At 36.7% G+C, this 20,127-nt stretch overlaps 1 protein-coding gene across 7 annotated transcripts in view; it reads left to right on the forward strand.

The window, feature by feature from the left end:
* Positions 1-3,133: 3,133 nt before the first annotated feature.
* Positions 3,134-20,127, forward strand: part of acj6 (abnormal chemosensory protein 6) — a 1,105,866-nt gene continuing 1,088,872 nt past the window's right edge. For all 7 annotated transcript variants that reach the window (XM_067782334.1, XM_067782333.1, XM_067782337.1 and 4 more), the window contains exon 1: positions 3,134-3,662. In XM_067782334.1, coding sequence (XP_067638435.1) covers positions 3,543-3,662 — 120 coding nt within the window. In that variant the 5' untranslated portion in view covers positions 3,134-3,542. The remainder of the gene's footprint in view (positions 3,663-20,127) is intronic.

The raw sequence follows: 20,127 nt of genomic DNA on the forward strand, positions 1-20,127 counted from the left end.
ATGTCAGTAATAAGTCAAACTACATTCAGCACTACATATATTAGGCACACTTGCCTCTATGGCTAGAGATATCATGCTTTTTATCATATTTGCCAAGTCTGGTGAAATTTGGTTATTAGGGCTTGACGGTGCTGCTGGTGCAGCAGGAGGGTTAGTCCCAAGCATTGAGGGTATACTCAAATTTTTTGGATTTGACATTGTAATGATTTCCTTTTTAAACAATTTTTTTGATTTCGCAAATATTTAAGTTTTTCTTTTCCTCTAAGTAATATAAATTCCTCACTTTCACTTTTACTTAAAAAAAAATATTTCAGTAAGTTAATTATTTTCTTCCTTAACTTAAATTTAAATTATGAAAATTTGTTTCAAGGGTTTTCTGTTGCTAATTTTAGATTTAATTTACAGAATTTTCCTGTATGTCTAAGTTTCTTGTTAAATGATTTTGAATTTTCCCAAAATATTTTAAAATTCAATGCACTTAAATCTATGTAGTCTTACATTAAATATTTCTGCATCCTGGCGAGTATGTATTGCTCCTGTTTTCAATCGATGCTGGGGTACACTGTCTTGCTCCTGTGCTGGGTTGCTGGCTGGTAATGCTGGGCGTCCAGGAGGTTTTACTGTCCTTTTCACGCCTTTATAGATTTTCTGTATCTTTTGTGGTACTTACATATGTTGGTTACTTCTTCCCATCTTCGGCACTATTTAACGTTGGTTGGCACTTTTTGGAAATTTTTTATTTTATAAGTTCAGTGGAACTTTTATTATCGGTTTTCTTCCTGTCTTTGGCACTATTTTATTTTAGTTGGCACTTTTTAGGAAGTTTTTCCTTTGTGAGTCCAGTGGCACTTTATTTAACTTTTTACACTATAAATTTACCGGACAAGCTTTTTATTTAGCTCGGGAGCCAATTATTGTAGACTTAATTAAAGTTACTAAGAAAATATATTTTTTGGGTCTTAAGACCTTATTATTGTTTTATTACTAATTTAATTATTGGTCGTAAGACCTTACTTGCTTACTCACTATTTACAACTGACTGAAATCTTAAAATGGTAAATTAGTTCTTAATATAACTTAATTCTACCTGTGCCAGCATTATTTCGGTCGGTGAAATATTTCGATCCATGCGCCACCTAGCGGCGATTTTTTCATAGCTCGCTTTCTTTTCATGTATGTAGTATGTGTTCCAAATATGAAACAAATCGGACAACAAATACGATTTTTTGAAATATTTCGATCCATGCGCCACCTATCGGAGTTTTTATTTCTAACTATTGCATTGTCATCGGGTTCTGAACTATATTCCAAGTTTCAAGCTTGTAGCTTATTGGGAATTTACTTAAATTTCAATTACAAAATTCGTTCACAACGGCCGTGCAGCCGGACAAGTCAAGCTAAGTAAAACCGTTTAATAAAATTAAAGAAGAAAAACTGATTTAAAAATAAGCTTTTATTATTTGTTAATAAAATTAACTAAAAAGTAAAAAATAAGTTGACTGTAAAGAAATATAACACTTTATAAGTTCATCGTAACCTTTAACGATAATTAGGCTTTTTCGTCTGCGACAAAAAAATTCCATATTGTACATAATTATATATTTAATATTAAAACTTCACACCTAAATTATTAAATCTTACAGTTTATATCACAGTCCCAATTGTTCTAATAATAAATATTAAATTTTTGGTAATAGTCTAGATGAGGGGTCGACTGCTAATACGCTACCAAAAATATCGAGAGAGGTGTCAAACGACGCGTCTTGACATCAGTATAAATAATCCGAAAGCGGAAAATAAAAATTTTAATTCGTTCAAAAGATATTAACGAAAAACCGAAAAAAGACCCGAGGGTACCTCCGAAACCGGGGGTGGTATCCATAGTATTTTTGCGCAGAACACCTTTCTGCGTTGGCGGCCTTCGGTCGCGCTTATAAAAAAATTATCCTGGTTGGGTCCAACACCGGTTTGGAGACCAAAACTATATCCGCGCAAAACACTTATGTATGTTCACAATTTTTTTTGTGGTTACAACAACATTACAACAACCACATGAAAATCGCCAACTTCAACTGCAAATATCTCCGGACAGAAATAAAATTTTTCTTTTGCGCCTTCGGATTATTGTTCTCGAGATTAATACGCGTCTTTTGGCACCTCTCTCGATATTTTTGGTACCGTATTAGCAGTCGACCCCCCAACTAGACTTTTACCGAATTTTTATTGAATATTCAAGTCTTCCCCTCTAACAACAAGCTGTATTTGGTCTACGTGAGATCTTCGGATCGATCAATTCAAATTATGTCTTATTCTTGCATAATCGGCATGCCGAGTTTTGCCAAGTCCAAATTACATTTATTTAATACTTAAGAAAAAGCGTAAGGAGGTAAGTTACTTTTCAATTGGTGAGTGTGTTCCGCTCTGCTGATCTAATCTTGTAAATGCTGCAATTTTTTACATGAATTTAAAAAAATATTTTCGAAAGCTGTCAAAATTCTCATATGCAATATCTATGGAAAGAAAAACACACTATTTCTTGCAACAAGACGTACTAACTACCGAAGCAGAAAAAAGTATGTGGAAATGTACTGAGCTCTAAGAAATCGAGATCTTATTACATTTATTTACTGGCCTAGCGAATTTTCTCTGACTACAGAACATTTGAGGAACCAGCTCTTAATTTGATTTTGGGTACCTATTAAAAGCGCCGAAAGACATAAGTATACGTAACTGCTTTTGTTAGTTCTGTCCCAATAATTTTCATTCATTTATGGGTTGTGCGCAGGCGTAGATTCAGTTTACTCTTTATTCAAAAGGAATAACAACGATTCCCTACTTATCTGGGCATACATATGTATATACTCATACATAAGAAAAAGCTTTAAGGTTAGTAAATAGTACATCTGTAAATTTGTATGTATGAATACATTAACATCGCTGGCAGTGACCAATAAACGCCATTCATAAGGGAGTGTTTGAAATCTAAATTCACCCATTTTGAAGGGTAGGCCAGAAAATGACACGCCCCTAATGAATAATGAAAAATTGTCCTTCTCAAATACACTGGAGTTAGTTAAACTTATCATAGAATTCTTAATCATACGGTGTCTAGTTGTGAAATCTGTTCGGTGCGATTAGTTTAAAGAATGGTGGATACTTGGGAATAAAATACTTGGGACAAACCTAGTTACGTGCGTGTTTTTATTTTAAGTGTTTTATAATTTATCCATTTATAATTGATTAGTTTTCCGATTAAGCGCACTGTGGAAGAGATGAAAGTTTCTTTATTTACAATATTATGAGGATATAGTGTTGCAATATATATAACATGAAAAATATTCAAAAATTTCGCTTAAAATAAAAATAATTTTAAAGATTTCTGTGAGTTTTTTACGCCGATGCTTTGAGTATCTTGTTCTGCATATTTGTATGCAGGATATACAAAGTTATAAAAACAGTGTTTCAAAATTTATTCACCAACGACTTTCGACGCCACTCGGGCGTTTAAGCTCGAGGAGGATTTCGTAGGGAGTTGTGTCACGATGTCCATGTACTCAACGACTGATAAAATGAAAATGTCCGCTCCTACGTGTTTTCCTAGTCGTTATAGTCCGACGTACAGGGGTCCTGATCAAATGAGAAGATGTATGCCGAACCCTTCAGTAAGTATTTTAATTCAGTCACTAATTTAAGTTTAAGTTTAGATAACTTGAGTTTAAATCGAATTGAACTGAACTTTAACTGTAATTTAAAGTCGCACTAAAAGACCCGGCCTAAGCAAAGGAACAGATAGAGGTTTTTAACCTGAAACCCATACATAAACTTTCTTTATGGCTAAAGTGTTAAATAAAATGTTTTAAAATAAAAACTCGCTTCAATAGCAAATCGAAGAAGATAGTTTGTTGGTAAATTTGGAAAACCGTAAAAACTCACATAAACACAAAAAAAAGCTATAAAAAAAGCTCCGTTTATCGAACCCAAAATAGGTGTAAAGCAGGTCAGGGCGGGTGTCAAAAGCAGAAAGGAGCAAGATATTGTAACACAGAACAAACATCCCATGAAACACTTGTTAAGTAAAAAGATTCAAATTCAAATAAAAGTCAGTAATACTAGTCGTTTTACGTAATTTGGTGCGTGATTACTTTGTTTCTTGCAAACAATTTTTACAGGCTCCGGGAAGTAACCAGGGGCCGACCCCTTCCAAAAAAATTAAATATTTGGGGAAATTTCGCCACGCTTAAATTTTGGAAACTTTTCATTCCAAGAATCCGACCAGGGGCAAACCAATTCTAAAAAATCGTGTTTGTGGTGCGATTCGCTTGAGATACCTTCTTGATTTTCCTATTATTTGAGAAACTTATCTTTCCAAAAAATGACCAGTGACCGACCCATTTGAAAAAGTCTTATTAATGCTGCGATTTGCTTGAAATTTAATGCTTGACAAACTTTATTTATGGTAAGATTTGTTTGAAGACATGTGTGGTGGAAATATAAGAGGAGGAGAAAGAGACGGGAGGGAGAGAGGGAAGAAAGTAAGTGTGAGTAGATAATTGTCATAAAATTAAGAAAGTGCGAGGGGAAGAAAGGAGATGAAGAAAAAAAGAGGCAGGTTAAGAATGTAGGAGTAGGTTAAACTAAAATCGAGAATGTGGCAAATGGAAGATATGGAGAAGTGACAGGGATCAAACATGGAGAGGAGGGAGATGCACTTTTTTTTTGGCAGATGCTACAATATGCTAAATGACTCTGTTTACTAGGAGAGTAGTAACATCGGAATATTATCGGGCAGGAGAAAGGGTGAATTATTCATTTATGTATGTATATCTTGTGCGGGAACTCCATGAAAAGCGCCCATTGAATTTGAACAATGTTCCTTTGATGTGAGCGTTTGCTCCTCGTTCGACTCGTTCAAATTTTTTTTTTTCAAGTACCAAAATGAAAAATATAGTTTTATAAATGACGTTTATCGTGACAGGAGCACACTGGGTAAAGCGATATGCTTTCACCCTACTTCCTTCAACCAAAACATGACTACCCGTGTTAAAAATGAATGTGGCACATTCATGTTTCTGGCTGACAAGAAGGCTATGATGTTCCTGTTTGTATGACACATTCGTTGATATGATGGCTCAACAATTTTTGAAAAAAAGTAATAACAACACACATTCGTATGTTCGTAACTCACCAAAACTTTTCGAGGTTCACACACAATTGTATGACGATTTTTTTATTTATAATTATTTTACTCAGGGAGCTATAAAACTAATCATGCGATATATATGCTAGTTGAGATACATAAAAGATGAGCTGTATAAGGTGTTCTTCATAAAAAATTATACTGATGAAGAATTTTTAATAGCTGAATATCCGAAAAAAAGATAGTTGTTTTATTGAAGACAAACCGGTTTATTCCAAGGCGAAGCCTCTTCTCGAATCAAAATTACATACGTGAAAAAATTGTGTAAAAACTGGTTATACGAAAAGAATATTAGTCTTGAGGGCAAGGCTTTACCCGAACCCAACATTTCAGAAGATTCTGATTCTGATGAGAATAAGAACTAGTTCTAAGTTTGTAATAATATCTTAAATAAAAACACATTAGTGTATATGAAATTGAATTGAATCTGTAACTTTTTTCATTTACATACATACTTTCGATAAGTCAAAGTCGCGGATGTTTTTCCAAGTACTGTGATGCTCCGAATCCCAATCCGCCAACGGAATTGGCCTAGCAGGTCTTGGCTTGGCTCAGCCGTTTTTTAAAAATCGGATTCAGCGCATCAAAATGCATAGAAAGCATGAGCCGATTTACCTGACCCGGCTACTTTTAATTTTTTTGTATAGATGTGTTAACAAAAAATTATAACAGCTTTTGAAATTTTTGTTGTGCCAGAAAAAATGAATATGCTAAGTCTCGGAGAATAGAAGGGATGCGAGCTGGACAATTATCTCAGTTGAAAGAGCATAGTGTGAGTATAATACATAAGTACATTTTTACACCAGAAACTAATTTCTCTAATTTTGAGGGAGCAATAAACTCTGAAACTCGATTCCCAACATTTTCATTTTGGCACATTCATGCTTCTGGCAATATGATAAAAGTTTACACTTCATGCAAACACTGGGACACATGTAAATATAAAATAATAAATTTTCTTTTAAATTATTTTATTTTCAAGTTTTTAGTGTTTATTTAATTGCCTATTATTTCTCATTCTATTTAGTTCATTTAATGACTCATTATTACAACGACTCTTTCCTGACAGTTTGTTACAATCTAAGTCCTCAATAAATAATCCTTCCAAAGACTTTACTCGAATCTGCTCCACGTATGCTTATCCCTCCTCGAACTCCAAAATATTTTGATGTCACTTCAACCGGACTGTATGTAATATTTGTTCCAAATATGAGCCAAATCGGACATCTTAGGTCGCTTTCTATTCATGTATATTTTACGTGTTCCAAACATGAGCCAAATCGGACCACAAATACGATTTTTTTTGAATATCTCGATCCTTGAGCCACATAGCGGTGATTTTTTCATAGGTCGCGTTCTATTCCTGTATGTAATATGTGTTCCAAATATGAGCCAAATCCGACCAAACATACGACTTTGTTGAATATATCGATCCTTGCTCCACATAGCGGCGATTTTTTCATAGGTCGCTTTCTATTCATTATGTATTATGTGTTCCAAATATGAGCCAAATCGGACCACAAATACGATTTTTTGATATATTTCGATCAGGTTTACAGTCTAATAAATTAGAAAAACGCCTTTTTTATTTCATATGGTGCCGACGTTTCGACCTTTTATTGTGGTCTTCTTCAGGGGCTAGTGACAAAATTGTGAAATTAAAATATTACTTATAAAGCCTTGCATTCAACTAAGGGTTAAATCTATTACAGGTACTTATATAATTTTTTCAAACTTACTAAAAATTACTGCGTTCTTCTGCGTTAGTTGTAATTATAGATTTGTTTGTTTTCTGCATCAAAAATGGTGTGAAAAAGACGGTAAAAAATAGTTTTTAAGCAAAAAACAAAAATACGGAAGATTCCTTACAATTTTAAAAGTATTTAAAATAAAGCAAAATGATCAAGTAAATAAAACCATGAATATAAGTAAGCACAACTACTTGTATACATATACATGAGTTTGACGTTTTCTTTATGATTGTTTGTTGACGGTTGATTGATTGCTGATGTCACTTGAGGATGCACGCATAGATGTCGCTGATGGACTTCACGTCTATGCTTCTTTTGTTTACACAATTTTTATCCGCTTTTATGTGTATTTCTTCTAAGAGCAATCTCTTCCTCCAGTTGTTCTCTCTTGCTAATACACTGGCATTGTTGAAGTCAAATTTGTGTCCAAGAGTAATAGCATGTTGAGCAAGTTCGCTTTGTTCTATTCTTCGTTTTTCAACATCAATGCTATGTTGGTTCAAACGTTTGTATAGATGTTGAGATGTGGTGCCTATGTAATAGCTGCGACATATAAGCAGTTTTTCATATAGATGAGTTTAACGCATGCTTATGCATTATGAGTAGACTGCACATAGTTTTATGGAGAATGGTAGAATGAGCGACACTGGCGCCATCTGATATTGAAAAGTAGCCAACTCCCCAATTTTGTTCCAAGCAAATCATAAGAAGAATAATTTGACATTTGCTTTGGCTAAGGGTGTTGGCACTTTTTGCAAGTGAAATTATTTTCCCACTGGTTGGTAAATTTTCTAACATTTTTCACAATTAAAAACTGCAATATAACAATCGAATACGACACAAAATATGTTAGAAAGTATTTTTGTTGTATAGGGAGAATGTTTACAACAGTGCTGCACGAAATTTTGTATGTGAGTGGGCAAGGCGTATTAAACTTCACTTGCCAAGTCTGAAGTTCGTTCATATTTACAAACATTTCATATAAACAACATCTCGGTTGATTGTGGCGATGTTATTGGAATGCATAAGCTTGTGTTAAACGCATCTATATGAAAAATGTCATTGTGTCACCGCCAGTACACCTCTTTTTGTGACAATCGATGCAATCTATTTTATAAACAACGTTTTTTTCTTTTTTTGTGTGGTATTTTATCTTTAATTTTGTTGTATAATTGTCCAACGTTGTTTTGGTTTTTGTATGCAAATATTATTTTTTTTGTTATATCGTTGAATTTTCTAGTTATCTTCTTGATTATATAGTGTGACGAGTATTAGCAAAACTAAGGGATACTATCATCTCTAAGCCGATACTGAGCAGTGACTCGTATGCACATAACCAAATTAATCATTATGTCCATGCAAGCAGCGGAGAGCAACGCACAACCACATGAATATATCTGAGATACTCCCGAAAGTATGCAATCATTTGTGCAAGTATTACTCACATATACACGCGCATATGAGAAGCTATAAACGTTGTTATAGTAGTATAGTTATAGCTGATAACTAACTAGTAAATTCTAGAAATAGAAGCGCCTAGAAATATGTCAACGAGGAAACCAAACAGTATAAAAAGCAGCAATAGTTGAGGCACGACAATCAGTTTGATTTAAGAAAGCTATCAGTTGCGAAGTATAAGTGTCATTGTGAAGTACTTTAATAAAGGCCGTTTTGCATTATTCAATAGTGGATTTATTTATTCAACAGAAAAATGATATCGCGTATGTTTTCACGTCTGTTTGCTGTTGTTGTCTATTGGTATTAATTGATTTTAGCGCGTTTTGTTGTTTGGGGTTCGGTAACGATTTATAAGCTTCGATATTAATTTTGTTGGATAGTCATTTGCTTTTAGGATCTCTTTGATTATCATTTTGTTTTTCTGGTGATACTGGTGATCGCTAAGACAGAAAATTCGGTTTATTAATCCCTTTGCGGTGGTGATCTTTTGGGATAGTGGGTGTATTGATGTATAATTTAAGATGCGGGCCGATGAAACGGGCTTGCGATACCAATCTGTGTTGAAGGTTCCATCATGTGTATTCCTATGAATTATCATGTTCAAGAATGGTAGCCTAATGTTGTTTTCTGTTTCATAGGTGAATTCAATTCCAGGTTCTATTTGGTTAAAATTTTTCAACGTCGCTGAAAGGATGCTTTCTGGTAGTATCAGATACGGTCGGTGTGTTTGTTCGGCGATGATACTTTTGAAATCGTATGAGTTGCGCAAGTGAAATTGTGACTTTGGTATGTCTGCTAGAATTTCTGCTGCGTATTTCGATAGTGCTGTTGTGGCTGCATCACACTCCGCGGAAATGTGTCTAAGGGGCATTGGGTTTTCATTTTTGTGGTGTTTTGGTACAAACTACATTCTTGGTGGCGTTGAGTTGTATGTAGTAAGTTTTCTTTTGGTTAACGAGTCTATCTTTCCTCTACTGAAGAGTGTGTTTACAAACTGGTTTGGTTTGGATCAGCCATTACGTTGTATGTGTCGTTGTCGCTGAGCATCTCGTTAGCCATATTTTGTAGGTCACTTTTATTTATGAAAACTTATTTTTTTACCTTTGTCTGATCTTGTTCACGGAAATAGGTTGTTTTTGAAGAACTTAATGTAGTTTTTCTTTGTTTTGCAGAAGAAATCTTTCCAAATTTGATGATCTTGATGTTGATTTAGCTTGTAGTATTGCATTTGTGACGCTTTGTCTAATTTCATTCCTGGTCTCCGGTTCTATACTGTTGTTCATGATGCATTCCACTTCAGCTATTGTCTCTTTAGTCGGTAATTCGTTTGGTGTTGTGGGCAGTCCAAACTTGGCCCTAGCCCCATCAAGAGCATAACGTCATTTGGTATATTAGTAGTTGTTGCATTGTGTATAAAGTTCGTTGTGTCTGCTGTAATATGGGTCAAAATTTTATTTGATTCTAATCGGGTATATTTGGTGCTCAGTTTGTTGATGGTGGTTGTATATTTGTTGTAGTAGCTTATTTCTTGCGATCGAAAAAACTAATCTAAGTTTTGTTCGCTGTTCGATCTTATATTTGATCTTATATTATTAATTCGTTGTCGGAGCTGTTTAACTTTCCAAAAGGATATTTTGATTTCTATATTTAATATTTTCTTTCTAAAATCTGAAACTAGTAGACCTATTGCTCTATTATATGGTGTGTTCTTTTCTAATCTTTGGAAAATGCAGTTTACATTGGTTATTATGTGAATCGGAATTGTTGTTTTTTCGACATTTTAATAAAAATAATTTCCGTGCTCTTAGTTTTGCCAATTTGATATTGTTAGTTGCGAAAGCTTTGAGTAAGTTTTTAATCTCTTGGCCATAGTGTACGCCAATGTTGTCAAAGAATCGATTTCGCTGCATACCCGGCAAGATATTCATTTTGTACTACCGACTGTTTTGTTGTAATTAGAGTTGTTAGAAGATCGGGTTTACAGTCTAATAAATTATAAAAACGCCTTTTTTATACTCAGTTGAGCAGAGCTCACAGAGTATATTAACTTTGATTGGATAACGGTTGGTTGTACAGGTGTAAAGGAATCGAGATAGATATAGACTTCCATATATCAAAATTATCAGTATCGAAAAAAAATTCGATTGAGCCATGTCCGTCCGTCCGTCCGTTAACACGATAACTTGAGTAAATTTTGAGCTATCTTGATGAAATTTGGTATGTAGGTTCCTGGGCACTCATTTCAGATCGCTATTTAAAATGAACGATATCGGACAATAACCACGCCCACTTTTTCGATATTGAAAATTTCAAAAAATCGAAAAAGTGCGATAATTCATTACCAAATATGGATTAAGCGACAAACCTTGGTAGGTGAGTTGAACTTATGACGCAGAATAGAAAACTAGTAAAATTTTGGACAATGGGCGTGGCACCGCCCACTTTTAAAAGAAGGTAATTTAGAAGTTTTGCAAACTGTAATTTCGCAGTCGTTGAAGGTATCATGATGAAATTTGGCAGCGACGTTACTCTTATTACTATATGCCTGCTTAATAAAAATTAGCAAAATCGGAGAAAGACCACGCCCACTTTTTAAAAAAATTTCTTTTAATTCAATTTTTAAAAGAAAATATCTTTACAGTATATAAGTAAATTATGTCATCATTCAATTCCAGTAATGATATGTTGCAACAAAATACAAAAATAAAAGAAAATTTCAAAATGGGCGTGGCTCCGCCGTTTTTCATTTAATTTGTCTAGGATACTTTTAATGCCATAAGTCGAACAAAAATTTACCAATCCTTGTGAAATTTGGTAGAGGCTTAGATGCTAGGACGATAGCTGTTTTCTGTGAAAAAGGGCGAAATCGGTTGAAGCCACGCCCAGTTTTTATACACAGTCGGCCGTCGAGCCCTTCCGCTCGGCCGTTAACATGATAACTTAAGCAAAAATCGATATATCTTTACTAAACTCAGTTCACGTACTTATCTGAACTCACTTTGTATTGGTGTAAAAAATGGCCGAAATCCGACTATGACCACGCCCAATTTTTCGATATCGAAAATTACGAAAAATGAAAAAAATGCCATAATTATATACCAAATACGAAAAAAGGGATGAAACATGGTAATTGTATTTGTCTATTGACGCAAAATATAACTTTGGAAAAAAACTTGGTAAAATGGGTGTGACACCTACTATATTAAGTAGAAGAAAATGAAAAAGTTTTGCAGGGCGAAATCAAAAGCCCTTGCAATCTTGGAAGGAATACTGTTCGTGGTATTACATATATAAATAAATTAGCGGTGCCCGACAGATGATGTTCTGGAGCACCCTGGTCCACATTTATGGCGATATCCCGAAAAGGCGTCCACCCATAGAACTAAGGCCCACTCTCTTTTAAAACACTTATTAACACCTTTCGTTTGATACCCATATTGTACAAACGCATTCTAGAGTCAAACCTGGTCCACTTTTATAACGATATACCGAAAAGGCGTTCACCTATAGAACTAAGGCCTACTCCCTTTTAAAATACTCATTAACACCTTTCATTTGATACCCATATCGTACAAACAAATTCTAGAGTCACCCCTGGTCCACCTTTATGGCGATATCTTGAAAAGGCATCCACCTATAGAACTAAGGCCCACGCCCTTTTAAAATACTCATTAACACTTTTCATTTGATACCCATATTGTACAAACAAATTCTAGAGTCACCCCTGGCCCACGTTTATGGCGATATCCCGAAAAGGCGTCCACCCATAGAACTAAGGCCCACTCACTTTTAAAACACTTATTAACACCTTTCGTTTGATACCCATATTGTACAAACGCATTCTAGGGTCAAACCTGGTCCACTTTTATAACGATATACCGAAAAGGCGTCCACCTATAGAACTAAGGCCTACTCCCTTTTAAAATACTCATTAACATCTTTAATTTGATACCCATATCGTACAAACACATTCTAGAGTCACCCGTGGTCCACGTTTATGGCGATATATCGAAAAGGCGTCCACATATAGAACTAAGGCACACGCCCTTTTAAAATACTCATTAACACCTTTCATTTGATACCCATATTGTACAAACGCATTCTAGAGTCACCCCTAGTCCACATTTATGGCGATATCCCGAAAAGGCGTCCACCCATAGAACTAAGGCCCACTCCCTTTTAAAACACTTATTAACACCTTTCGTTTGATACCCATATTGTACAAACGCATTCTAGAGTCAAACCTGGTCCACTTTTAGAACGATATACCGAAAAGGCGTCCACCTATAGAACTAAGGCCTACTCCCTTTTAAAATACTCATTAATACATTTAATTTGATACCCATATGGTACAAATACATTCTAGAGTCACCCTTCGTCCACGTTTATGGCGATATCTCGAAAAGGCGTCCACATATAGAACTAAGGCCCACGCCCTTTTAAAATACTCATTAACACCTTTCATTTGATACCCATATTGTACAAACGCATTCTAGAGTCACCCCTGGTCCACATTTATGGCGATATCCCGAAAAGGCGTCCACCCATAGAACTAAGGCCCACTCCCTTTTAAAACACTTATTAACACCTTTCGTTTGATACCCATATTGTACAAACGCATTCTAGAGTCAAACCTGGTCCACTTTTATAACGATATACCGAAAAGGCGTCCACCTATAGAACTAAGGCCTACTCCCTTTTAAAATACTCATTAACACCTTTCATTTGATACCCATATCGTACAAACAAATTCTAGAGTCACCCCTGGTCGACCTTTATGGCGATATCTCGAAAAAGCGTTCACATATAGAACTAAGGCCAATGCCCTCTTAAAATACTCATTAACACCTTTCATTTGATACCCATATAGTACAAACAAATTCTAGAGTCACCCCTGGTCCACCTTTATGGCGATATCGCGAAAAGGCGTCCACATATAGAACTAAGGCCAACGCCCTCTTAAAATACTCATTAACACCTTTAATTTGATACCCATATCGTACAAAATAAATTCTAGAGTCACCCCTGGTCCACCTTTATGGCGATGTCTCGAAAAGGCGTCCACCTATAGAACTTAGGCCCACTCCCTTTTAAAATTATCATTAACACATTTCATTTGATACCCATATCGTACAAACAAATTCTAGAGTCAGGCCTGGTCCACCTTTATGGCGATATCCCAAAATGGCGTCCATCTATAGAACTATGGCCCACTTCCTCTTAAAATACTCTTTAATACCTTCCATTTGATACACATGTCATACAAACACATTCCAGGGTTTCCCTCGGTTCATTTTCCTACATGGTTATTTTCCCTTATGTTGTCACCATAGCTCTCAACTGAGTATGTAATGTTCGGTTACACCCGAACCTAACCTTCCTTACTTGTTATTTCATATGGTGCCGAGGACCCTTTATTGTGGTCTTCTTCATAGCCTAGTGACAAAATTGTGAAATTAAAATATTACTTATAAAGCCTTGCATTCAACTAAGGGTTAATTCTATAACAGGTACAAATATAATTTTTTCAAACTTACTAAAAATTACTGCGTTCTTCTTCGTTAGTTTTGATTATACATTTATTTGTTTTCTGCATCAAAAATGGTGTGGAAAACACGATCAAAAAATAGTTTTTAAGCAAAAAACAAAAATACGGAAGATTCCTTGCAATTTTAAAAGTATTTAAAATAAAGCAAAATGATCAAGTAAATAAAACCATGAATATAAGTAAGCACAACTACTTGTATACATATACGTGAGTTTGACGTATTCTTTATGCTTGTTTGTTGACGGTTGATTGATTGCTGATGTCACTTGAAGCTGCACGTATATATGTCTCTAATCGACTTCGCTTCTATGCTTCTTTTGTTTACACAATTTTTATCCGCTTTTATGTGTATTTCTTCTAAGAGCATTCTCTTCCTCCAGTTGTTCTCTCTTGCTAATACACTGGCACTGTTGAAGTCAAATTTGCGTCCAAGAGTAATAGCATGTTGAGCAAGTGCGCTTTGTTCTATTCTTCGTTTTCCAACATCATTGCTATGTTGGTTCAAACGTTTGTATAGATGTAGAGATGTGCTTCCTATGTAACACCTCTTTTTGTGACAATCGATGCATTCTATTTTATAAACAACGTTTTTTTTTCTTTTTTTTCGGTATTTTATCTTTAATTTTGTTGTATAATTGTCCAACGTTGTTTTTGTTTTTGTATGCAACTCGTATTTTGTTTGTAATATCGTTGAATTTTCTGGTTATCTTCTTGGTTATATAGGGAAAATATGATATCGCGTATGACGATTTTCAGAAAAACAGGTGTTACATAGGCACCACATCTCAACATCTATACAAACGTTTGAACCAACATAGCAATTATGTTGAAAAACGAAGAATAGAACAAAGCGCACTTGCTCACCATGCTATTACTCTTGAACACAAATTTGACTTCAACAATGCCAAGGTGTTAGCAAGAGAGAACAACTGGAGGAAGAGAATGCTCTTAGAAGAAATACACATAAAAACGGATAAAAATTGTGCAAACAAAATAAGCATAGAAGTGAAGTCCATCAGCGACATTTATGCGTGCATCCTCAAGTGACATCAGCAATTAATCAACCGTCAACAAACAAGCACAAGTAAACGTCAAACTCATGTATGTGTATACAAGTAATGGTGCTTACTTATATTCATGTTTTTATTTACTTGATCATTTTGCTTTATTTTAAATACTTTTAAAATTTTAAAGAATCTTCAATATTTTTGTTATTTGCTTAAAAAATATTCCTTGACCGTGTTTGCAACACTATTTTTGATGAAGAAAACAAACAAATGTATAATTAAAACTAACGAAGAAGAACGCAGTAATTTTTAGTAAGTTTTAAAAAATTATATATGTAGGTACCTGTAATAGAATTAACCCTTAGTTGAATGTAAGGCTTTATAATAAATATTTTAATTTCACAATTTTGTTACTATGCCCTGAAGAAGTCAAAATTAAAGGTCGAAACGTCGGCACCATATGAAATAAAAAAGGCGTTTTTCTAATTTATTAGACTGTAAACCCGATCTTCTAACAACTCTAATTGCAACAAAACAGTCGGTAGTACAAAATGATATATTTCGATCCATGCGCCACCTATCGGAGTTTTTTTCTTATTATTGCATTGTCATCGGCTTCTGAACTATATTCCAAGTTTTAAGCTTGCAGCTTATCGGGAAGTCCGGCCGGCCTGTCAAGTCAAGCTGAATAAAACCGCTTAAAAAATAAGTGCGATTTTAAAAATTGCGTTAGTTTCATAAAGTTTCGCGGTAGGTTTAAGCACAAACAAATATATCGAAATCGGTCGGTCAGGTGAAGCAACGGTTTCATATTTGATATAGCTAGTCAGTGTGGAAGTGGGAATGGGTATGAGAGGGGCAGTAAGAGTGCGAGTGAGAGTAGGAGTGAGAGTGGGTGTGGGGGAGGTAGGAAAAGTTGGGGTGGGCGTAGGATTGAGAGTTGGAGTGGGAATGGCAGTTCGTATGGGACTGGGTTTGGGAGTGGGGGGGAGACAAATGGAATAAGAAATGGATAAGTATAATGAGAACAAGTAAGGAAGGCTAAGTTCGGGTGTAATATAAATGGGACGAATATAAATCTTTTACAGAAAACCTCTTTGCTGTCCTCCCTATCCCGACTGATGCCCGCCAAGGGGAGCGTGCCTTCGGTAAGGTCATTGATTCCGCCTCGGCACGTTTCATTCCCGCCGGGAGAATTCCCGAAATCCGGCCCACTTCCCAGCGGAGGCCGCAATCTTAGCGAGAGAACGTGACCTTATAAGTCAGCTTGATGCAGGCGACCCCCAAATAAGGGATATAAACCAACGCATCAGATTGCTTGTGGATGAACACAAGTGGGCAAAATGGGAGGAGCACTGAAGGAATTGTAACCTCCCTGCCGGTGTAGGAAAGCTATGGTCCACCTTAAAGTCCCTATCAAGCCCGTATAAGCACAATGACAAAATATTCATCGCCTTTGGCGATAAAGTGCTGTCGGATGCGAAAAAATGCTCCAGCGCTTTTTTCCGACAATATGTAATGCATTCTTCGGTTGACAAAGTCAGACGGCGGTCCAACAGATGCGCACACAAGCATAAATACAGCGTGTCACCAATTACCATTACCGTTAAAGATGTCATCGTTCAAGCTAAGCCAACTAAAGCAGTACAGCCAGACGGCATAGCCATGGCGATGCTTGAAAAACTTGGCAAAGAGGAATTTACTTACTAGCGCATGTCTTCAACCTGTCATTGTCCCCTTTTGTCATCCCACGAAAAATTAAAAATTTCCAATGAGATTTCGCTATTAAGGACTGGGGAACCAGCTAACGTAGGAGAATCTTATCGTCCGATATTTCTCCTATCGCCAGTAGCCAAGACACTTGAAGCTATTTTGCTTCCCTATTTCACTGCAAATTTGCCTCTTGCCAATCATCAGCATGACTTTCGAAAACTACATAGACTACCACCGTGCTAAATGCCATTAATACGCAGATAAATTGTGGATTAAATCAAAAACCCCACCACAGAAGAGTACTCGTTGTGTTTGACCTGTCAAAAGCTTTTGATACAGTCAACCACGGCATATTACTGCAAAACTTGGAAGGGTCCCACTTTCTCCAAGTCTACAAAGGTGGACCGCAAATTATCTGTGTGGTCGGCAAGCATCGGTGCTATTTAGGAACATAACATTTATACCCAGAAGAATTAAACAAGGGGTGCCACAGGGTGGTGCCATATCCCCGCTTTTGTTTAACTTCTATATATCGAAGCTCATTCGCCACCAGAAAAAGGCACCATTGAATCCTACGCCGATGACTGCACAATAGTGGCCACAAGTCCAGGATCACACACCGATGAGCTTTGTAATAAAATAAACAGCTATCTCCATGAACACTCCAGCTTTTTGGCCTCGCGAAACCTGACATTGTCACCACTAAATCATGCCAACCGACATCTGATTGGAGATGCTACACCTGCCAATGGCTTAAGAGGTCATCTGCGTAAGCATTATGAGGAAATAAAGCACCTGGGAACACAGCCGTACGAACCAAAAAACACAAAAAACTCGGCAGTGATACCCATAAACAGCCGTCGGATCCCCAAACGTAACCGGTGTCGAAATCAATGCTGATGGTGTGGTTCGTATTATAATGATCAAACTGCCAATCGACTAGTTAAGCGAGTTGTAAGAAAAATTGTAATGCTTCACGTTAATACTGAAGCAGTTGACAGCCTTACGCTTTCAACGGCGGGAGGATGTTCAAAGCAATCCCGATATTCGAAGCAGGACTAATTTCTTATTTTGTTTACATCACCTAATGGGATGATAACATCTATAACTGTTATTCCCTACGCACAAGGCATAATATGTATATCTGTACATTTACTCTATATGTATACCTGTTACTCTTAACACAATGCCTTAAATATTTGTTGTAACATTTACTCATATTCACTCTAAATACCTCCACGAAAGTTAGTTTCTCATTAACTCATACAACTTTGATAAATTTTCAAATTAACTCTGAGTCGTGACTCAATAAAACCAGACAGGTGAAATCAGTGCAACAACAACAAAAATTTGACGGCCCTCATAGACCGGTTTGAAGTAGCAAGAAGTAAAGGTTTACGCCGATCACTTTACTGGCGGCAGCGGCGTAGGCTCCATTATATACCGGCGGCGGCGGCGTGGACGGCGCACCGGCGTACGCTAGTGTTCTTACTTTAAAAAGCTCGATTTTTATATCAAAAAAAAAAATAATATTTAGAAAAGGTTTTGTTTTTATGTATTTAAGGAAATCAACGTTTTGGCCGTTTCGGAAAGATCCGGGGGTTTTGCTTAAAAATTTTGCAGATCGTTCAAAAATTTTGAGGAGTAGCTCCTTGCAGAGGGATTGTCCCTCGTTCACTTACTCCAGAGAGGCTTTAAACCTAACCCCGGTCTTTGGAATTGGTACTGCTGCGTCTGCTGAAAAGATATAGATATACATAAAATGGTCACACTTTTGTTTGTATATCTCGTAGTAGTAGTTTCACCTGTGGTTAACTCTTAATAATCGTCGCGACACATTTTCTTTAAAACATTAATACTCATGACTCTCGTTGCACAGGGCGCATCCAGTTTTTTCGAGCTACAATTCCGCATGATTAAGAGCTACAATTCTCGATGTGCGAACAGTAGATATCCCGACCACCGATCGCTACCACGCCTCTTCACCCTCACACGAGCACAGAAGCTATAGGACTGCGACTTCGAACTCTTATGTACCTTCGCGGAAGTCACTTTCTTGGAAGCTCTAGGTGTAGCTCCGAAGACTCTCTAACGGATCTATTTGTCGCGCTATGCTGCCGACCTACGCCATAGAAATACCTTAAAACGTTAGGGAGTGACTATTCGGCCAATGATGCCGCCGTCGAAATCATAAGCAGTCTAAGTGGATGCCATTGCGTAACTCATGGGTGAAAATCGTATAATCCTCGGCGCATCTACATAATTAAAAATTTACAAGGACCCTGGATAAAATTTTTAAAATGTAGGCCAAAGTTTGCAAAAGTTTGTGTTCACAACATTGATTGCAATAGTCTTCGTTAAATCAAAACGATATTTTAGAATGAAAGTCGGCCGATTTTAGCTGAAACATGTTAACTGATGTTTTCGGGCCTTATGATATAAGAGCTCATTATGGATGACCGCGTAGCTTCAGTTTTCAGACTAGTTCGACTGTCCATTACCTTAGGGTAGTAGCACACACGGTCATTGGTTCGACTGTCTTGGGACATATCTTTTCAACCTGTCATTGGAATCCTTCGTTATTCCCGAAAAATGAAAAATGGCAAGGATAATCCCGCTACTAAAGCCTGGCAAACCAGCTAACCAAGGCAAGTCTTATCGACCGATATCACTCCTTTCGCCAGTAGCTAAGACTATGGAAACCGTTCTGCTCCCTCATTTCATGGCATATCTTCGCCTAGCTACGCACCAACATGGCTTCCGTAAAATGCGCAGCACCACCACCGCGCTCAATGCCATTAACACTCAGATTAAATCAGCAAAAACCCCATCATAGGACGGTGCTCGTGGCACTTGACACAGTCAACCACAGCATGCTGCTCCAAGACATAGTAGCCTCACACTTTCCCGCTTGTCTAAAAATATGGGCCGCTAATTATCTGTGGTGGTCGGCGGACATCGGTTCAATTTGGGAACGAAGTTTCTAAACCTAGAAAAATTAAACGGGGGGTTCCACGGGGTAGTGTACTATCCCCGCTTCTGTTTATTGTTTATATATCAAAACTCCCTTCCCCACCAGAAGAAGTTACAATCATTTCCTATGCTGACGACTGCACGATTGTGGCTACAGGACCTGGCCGTTCAATTGAGGTATTAGTTTCCAAAATAAACAGCTATCTCCCCGATCTTTCCCGTTTCTTTACCTCACGCAACTTCGCATTATCACCAACAAAATCCACGGCCACCCTGCTTACGACGTGGATGGAACAGATGTCGCAAATATTGGACTTACGCGTCAATGGTGTCATACTACTCACTGTCAGTCACCCAAAGATCTTAGGAGTAACGTTGGAATATACTCTAACCTTCTAGGCTCATGCCAACGAGATTGTTTCTAAAGTACAAAGGCGCAACAAAATCCTCAAGTCGCTTGCCGTCAGCACATGCGGAAAA

This window comes from Eurosta solidaginis, chromosome 4, assembly GCF_040869045.1.
Source record: "Eurosta solidaginis isolate ZX-2024a chromosome 4, ASM4086904v1, whole genome shotgun sequence".
Classification (NCBI taxonomy): Eukaryota; Metazoa; Arthropoda; class Insecta; order Diptera; family Tephritidae; genus Eurosta; species Eurosta solidaginis.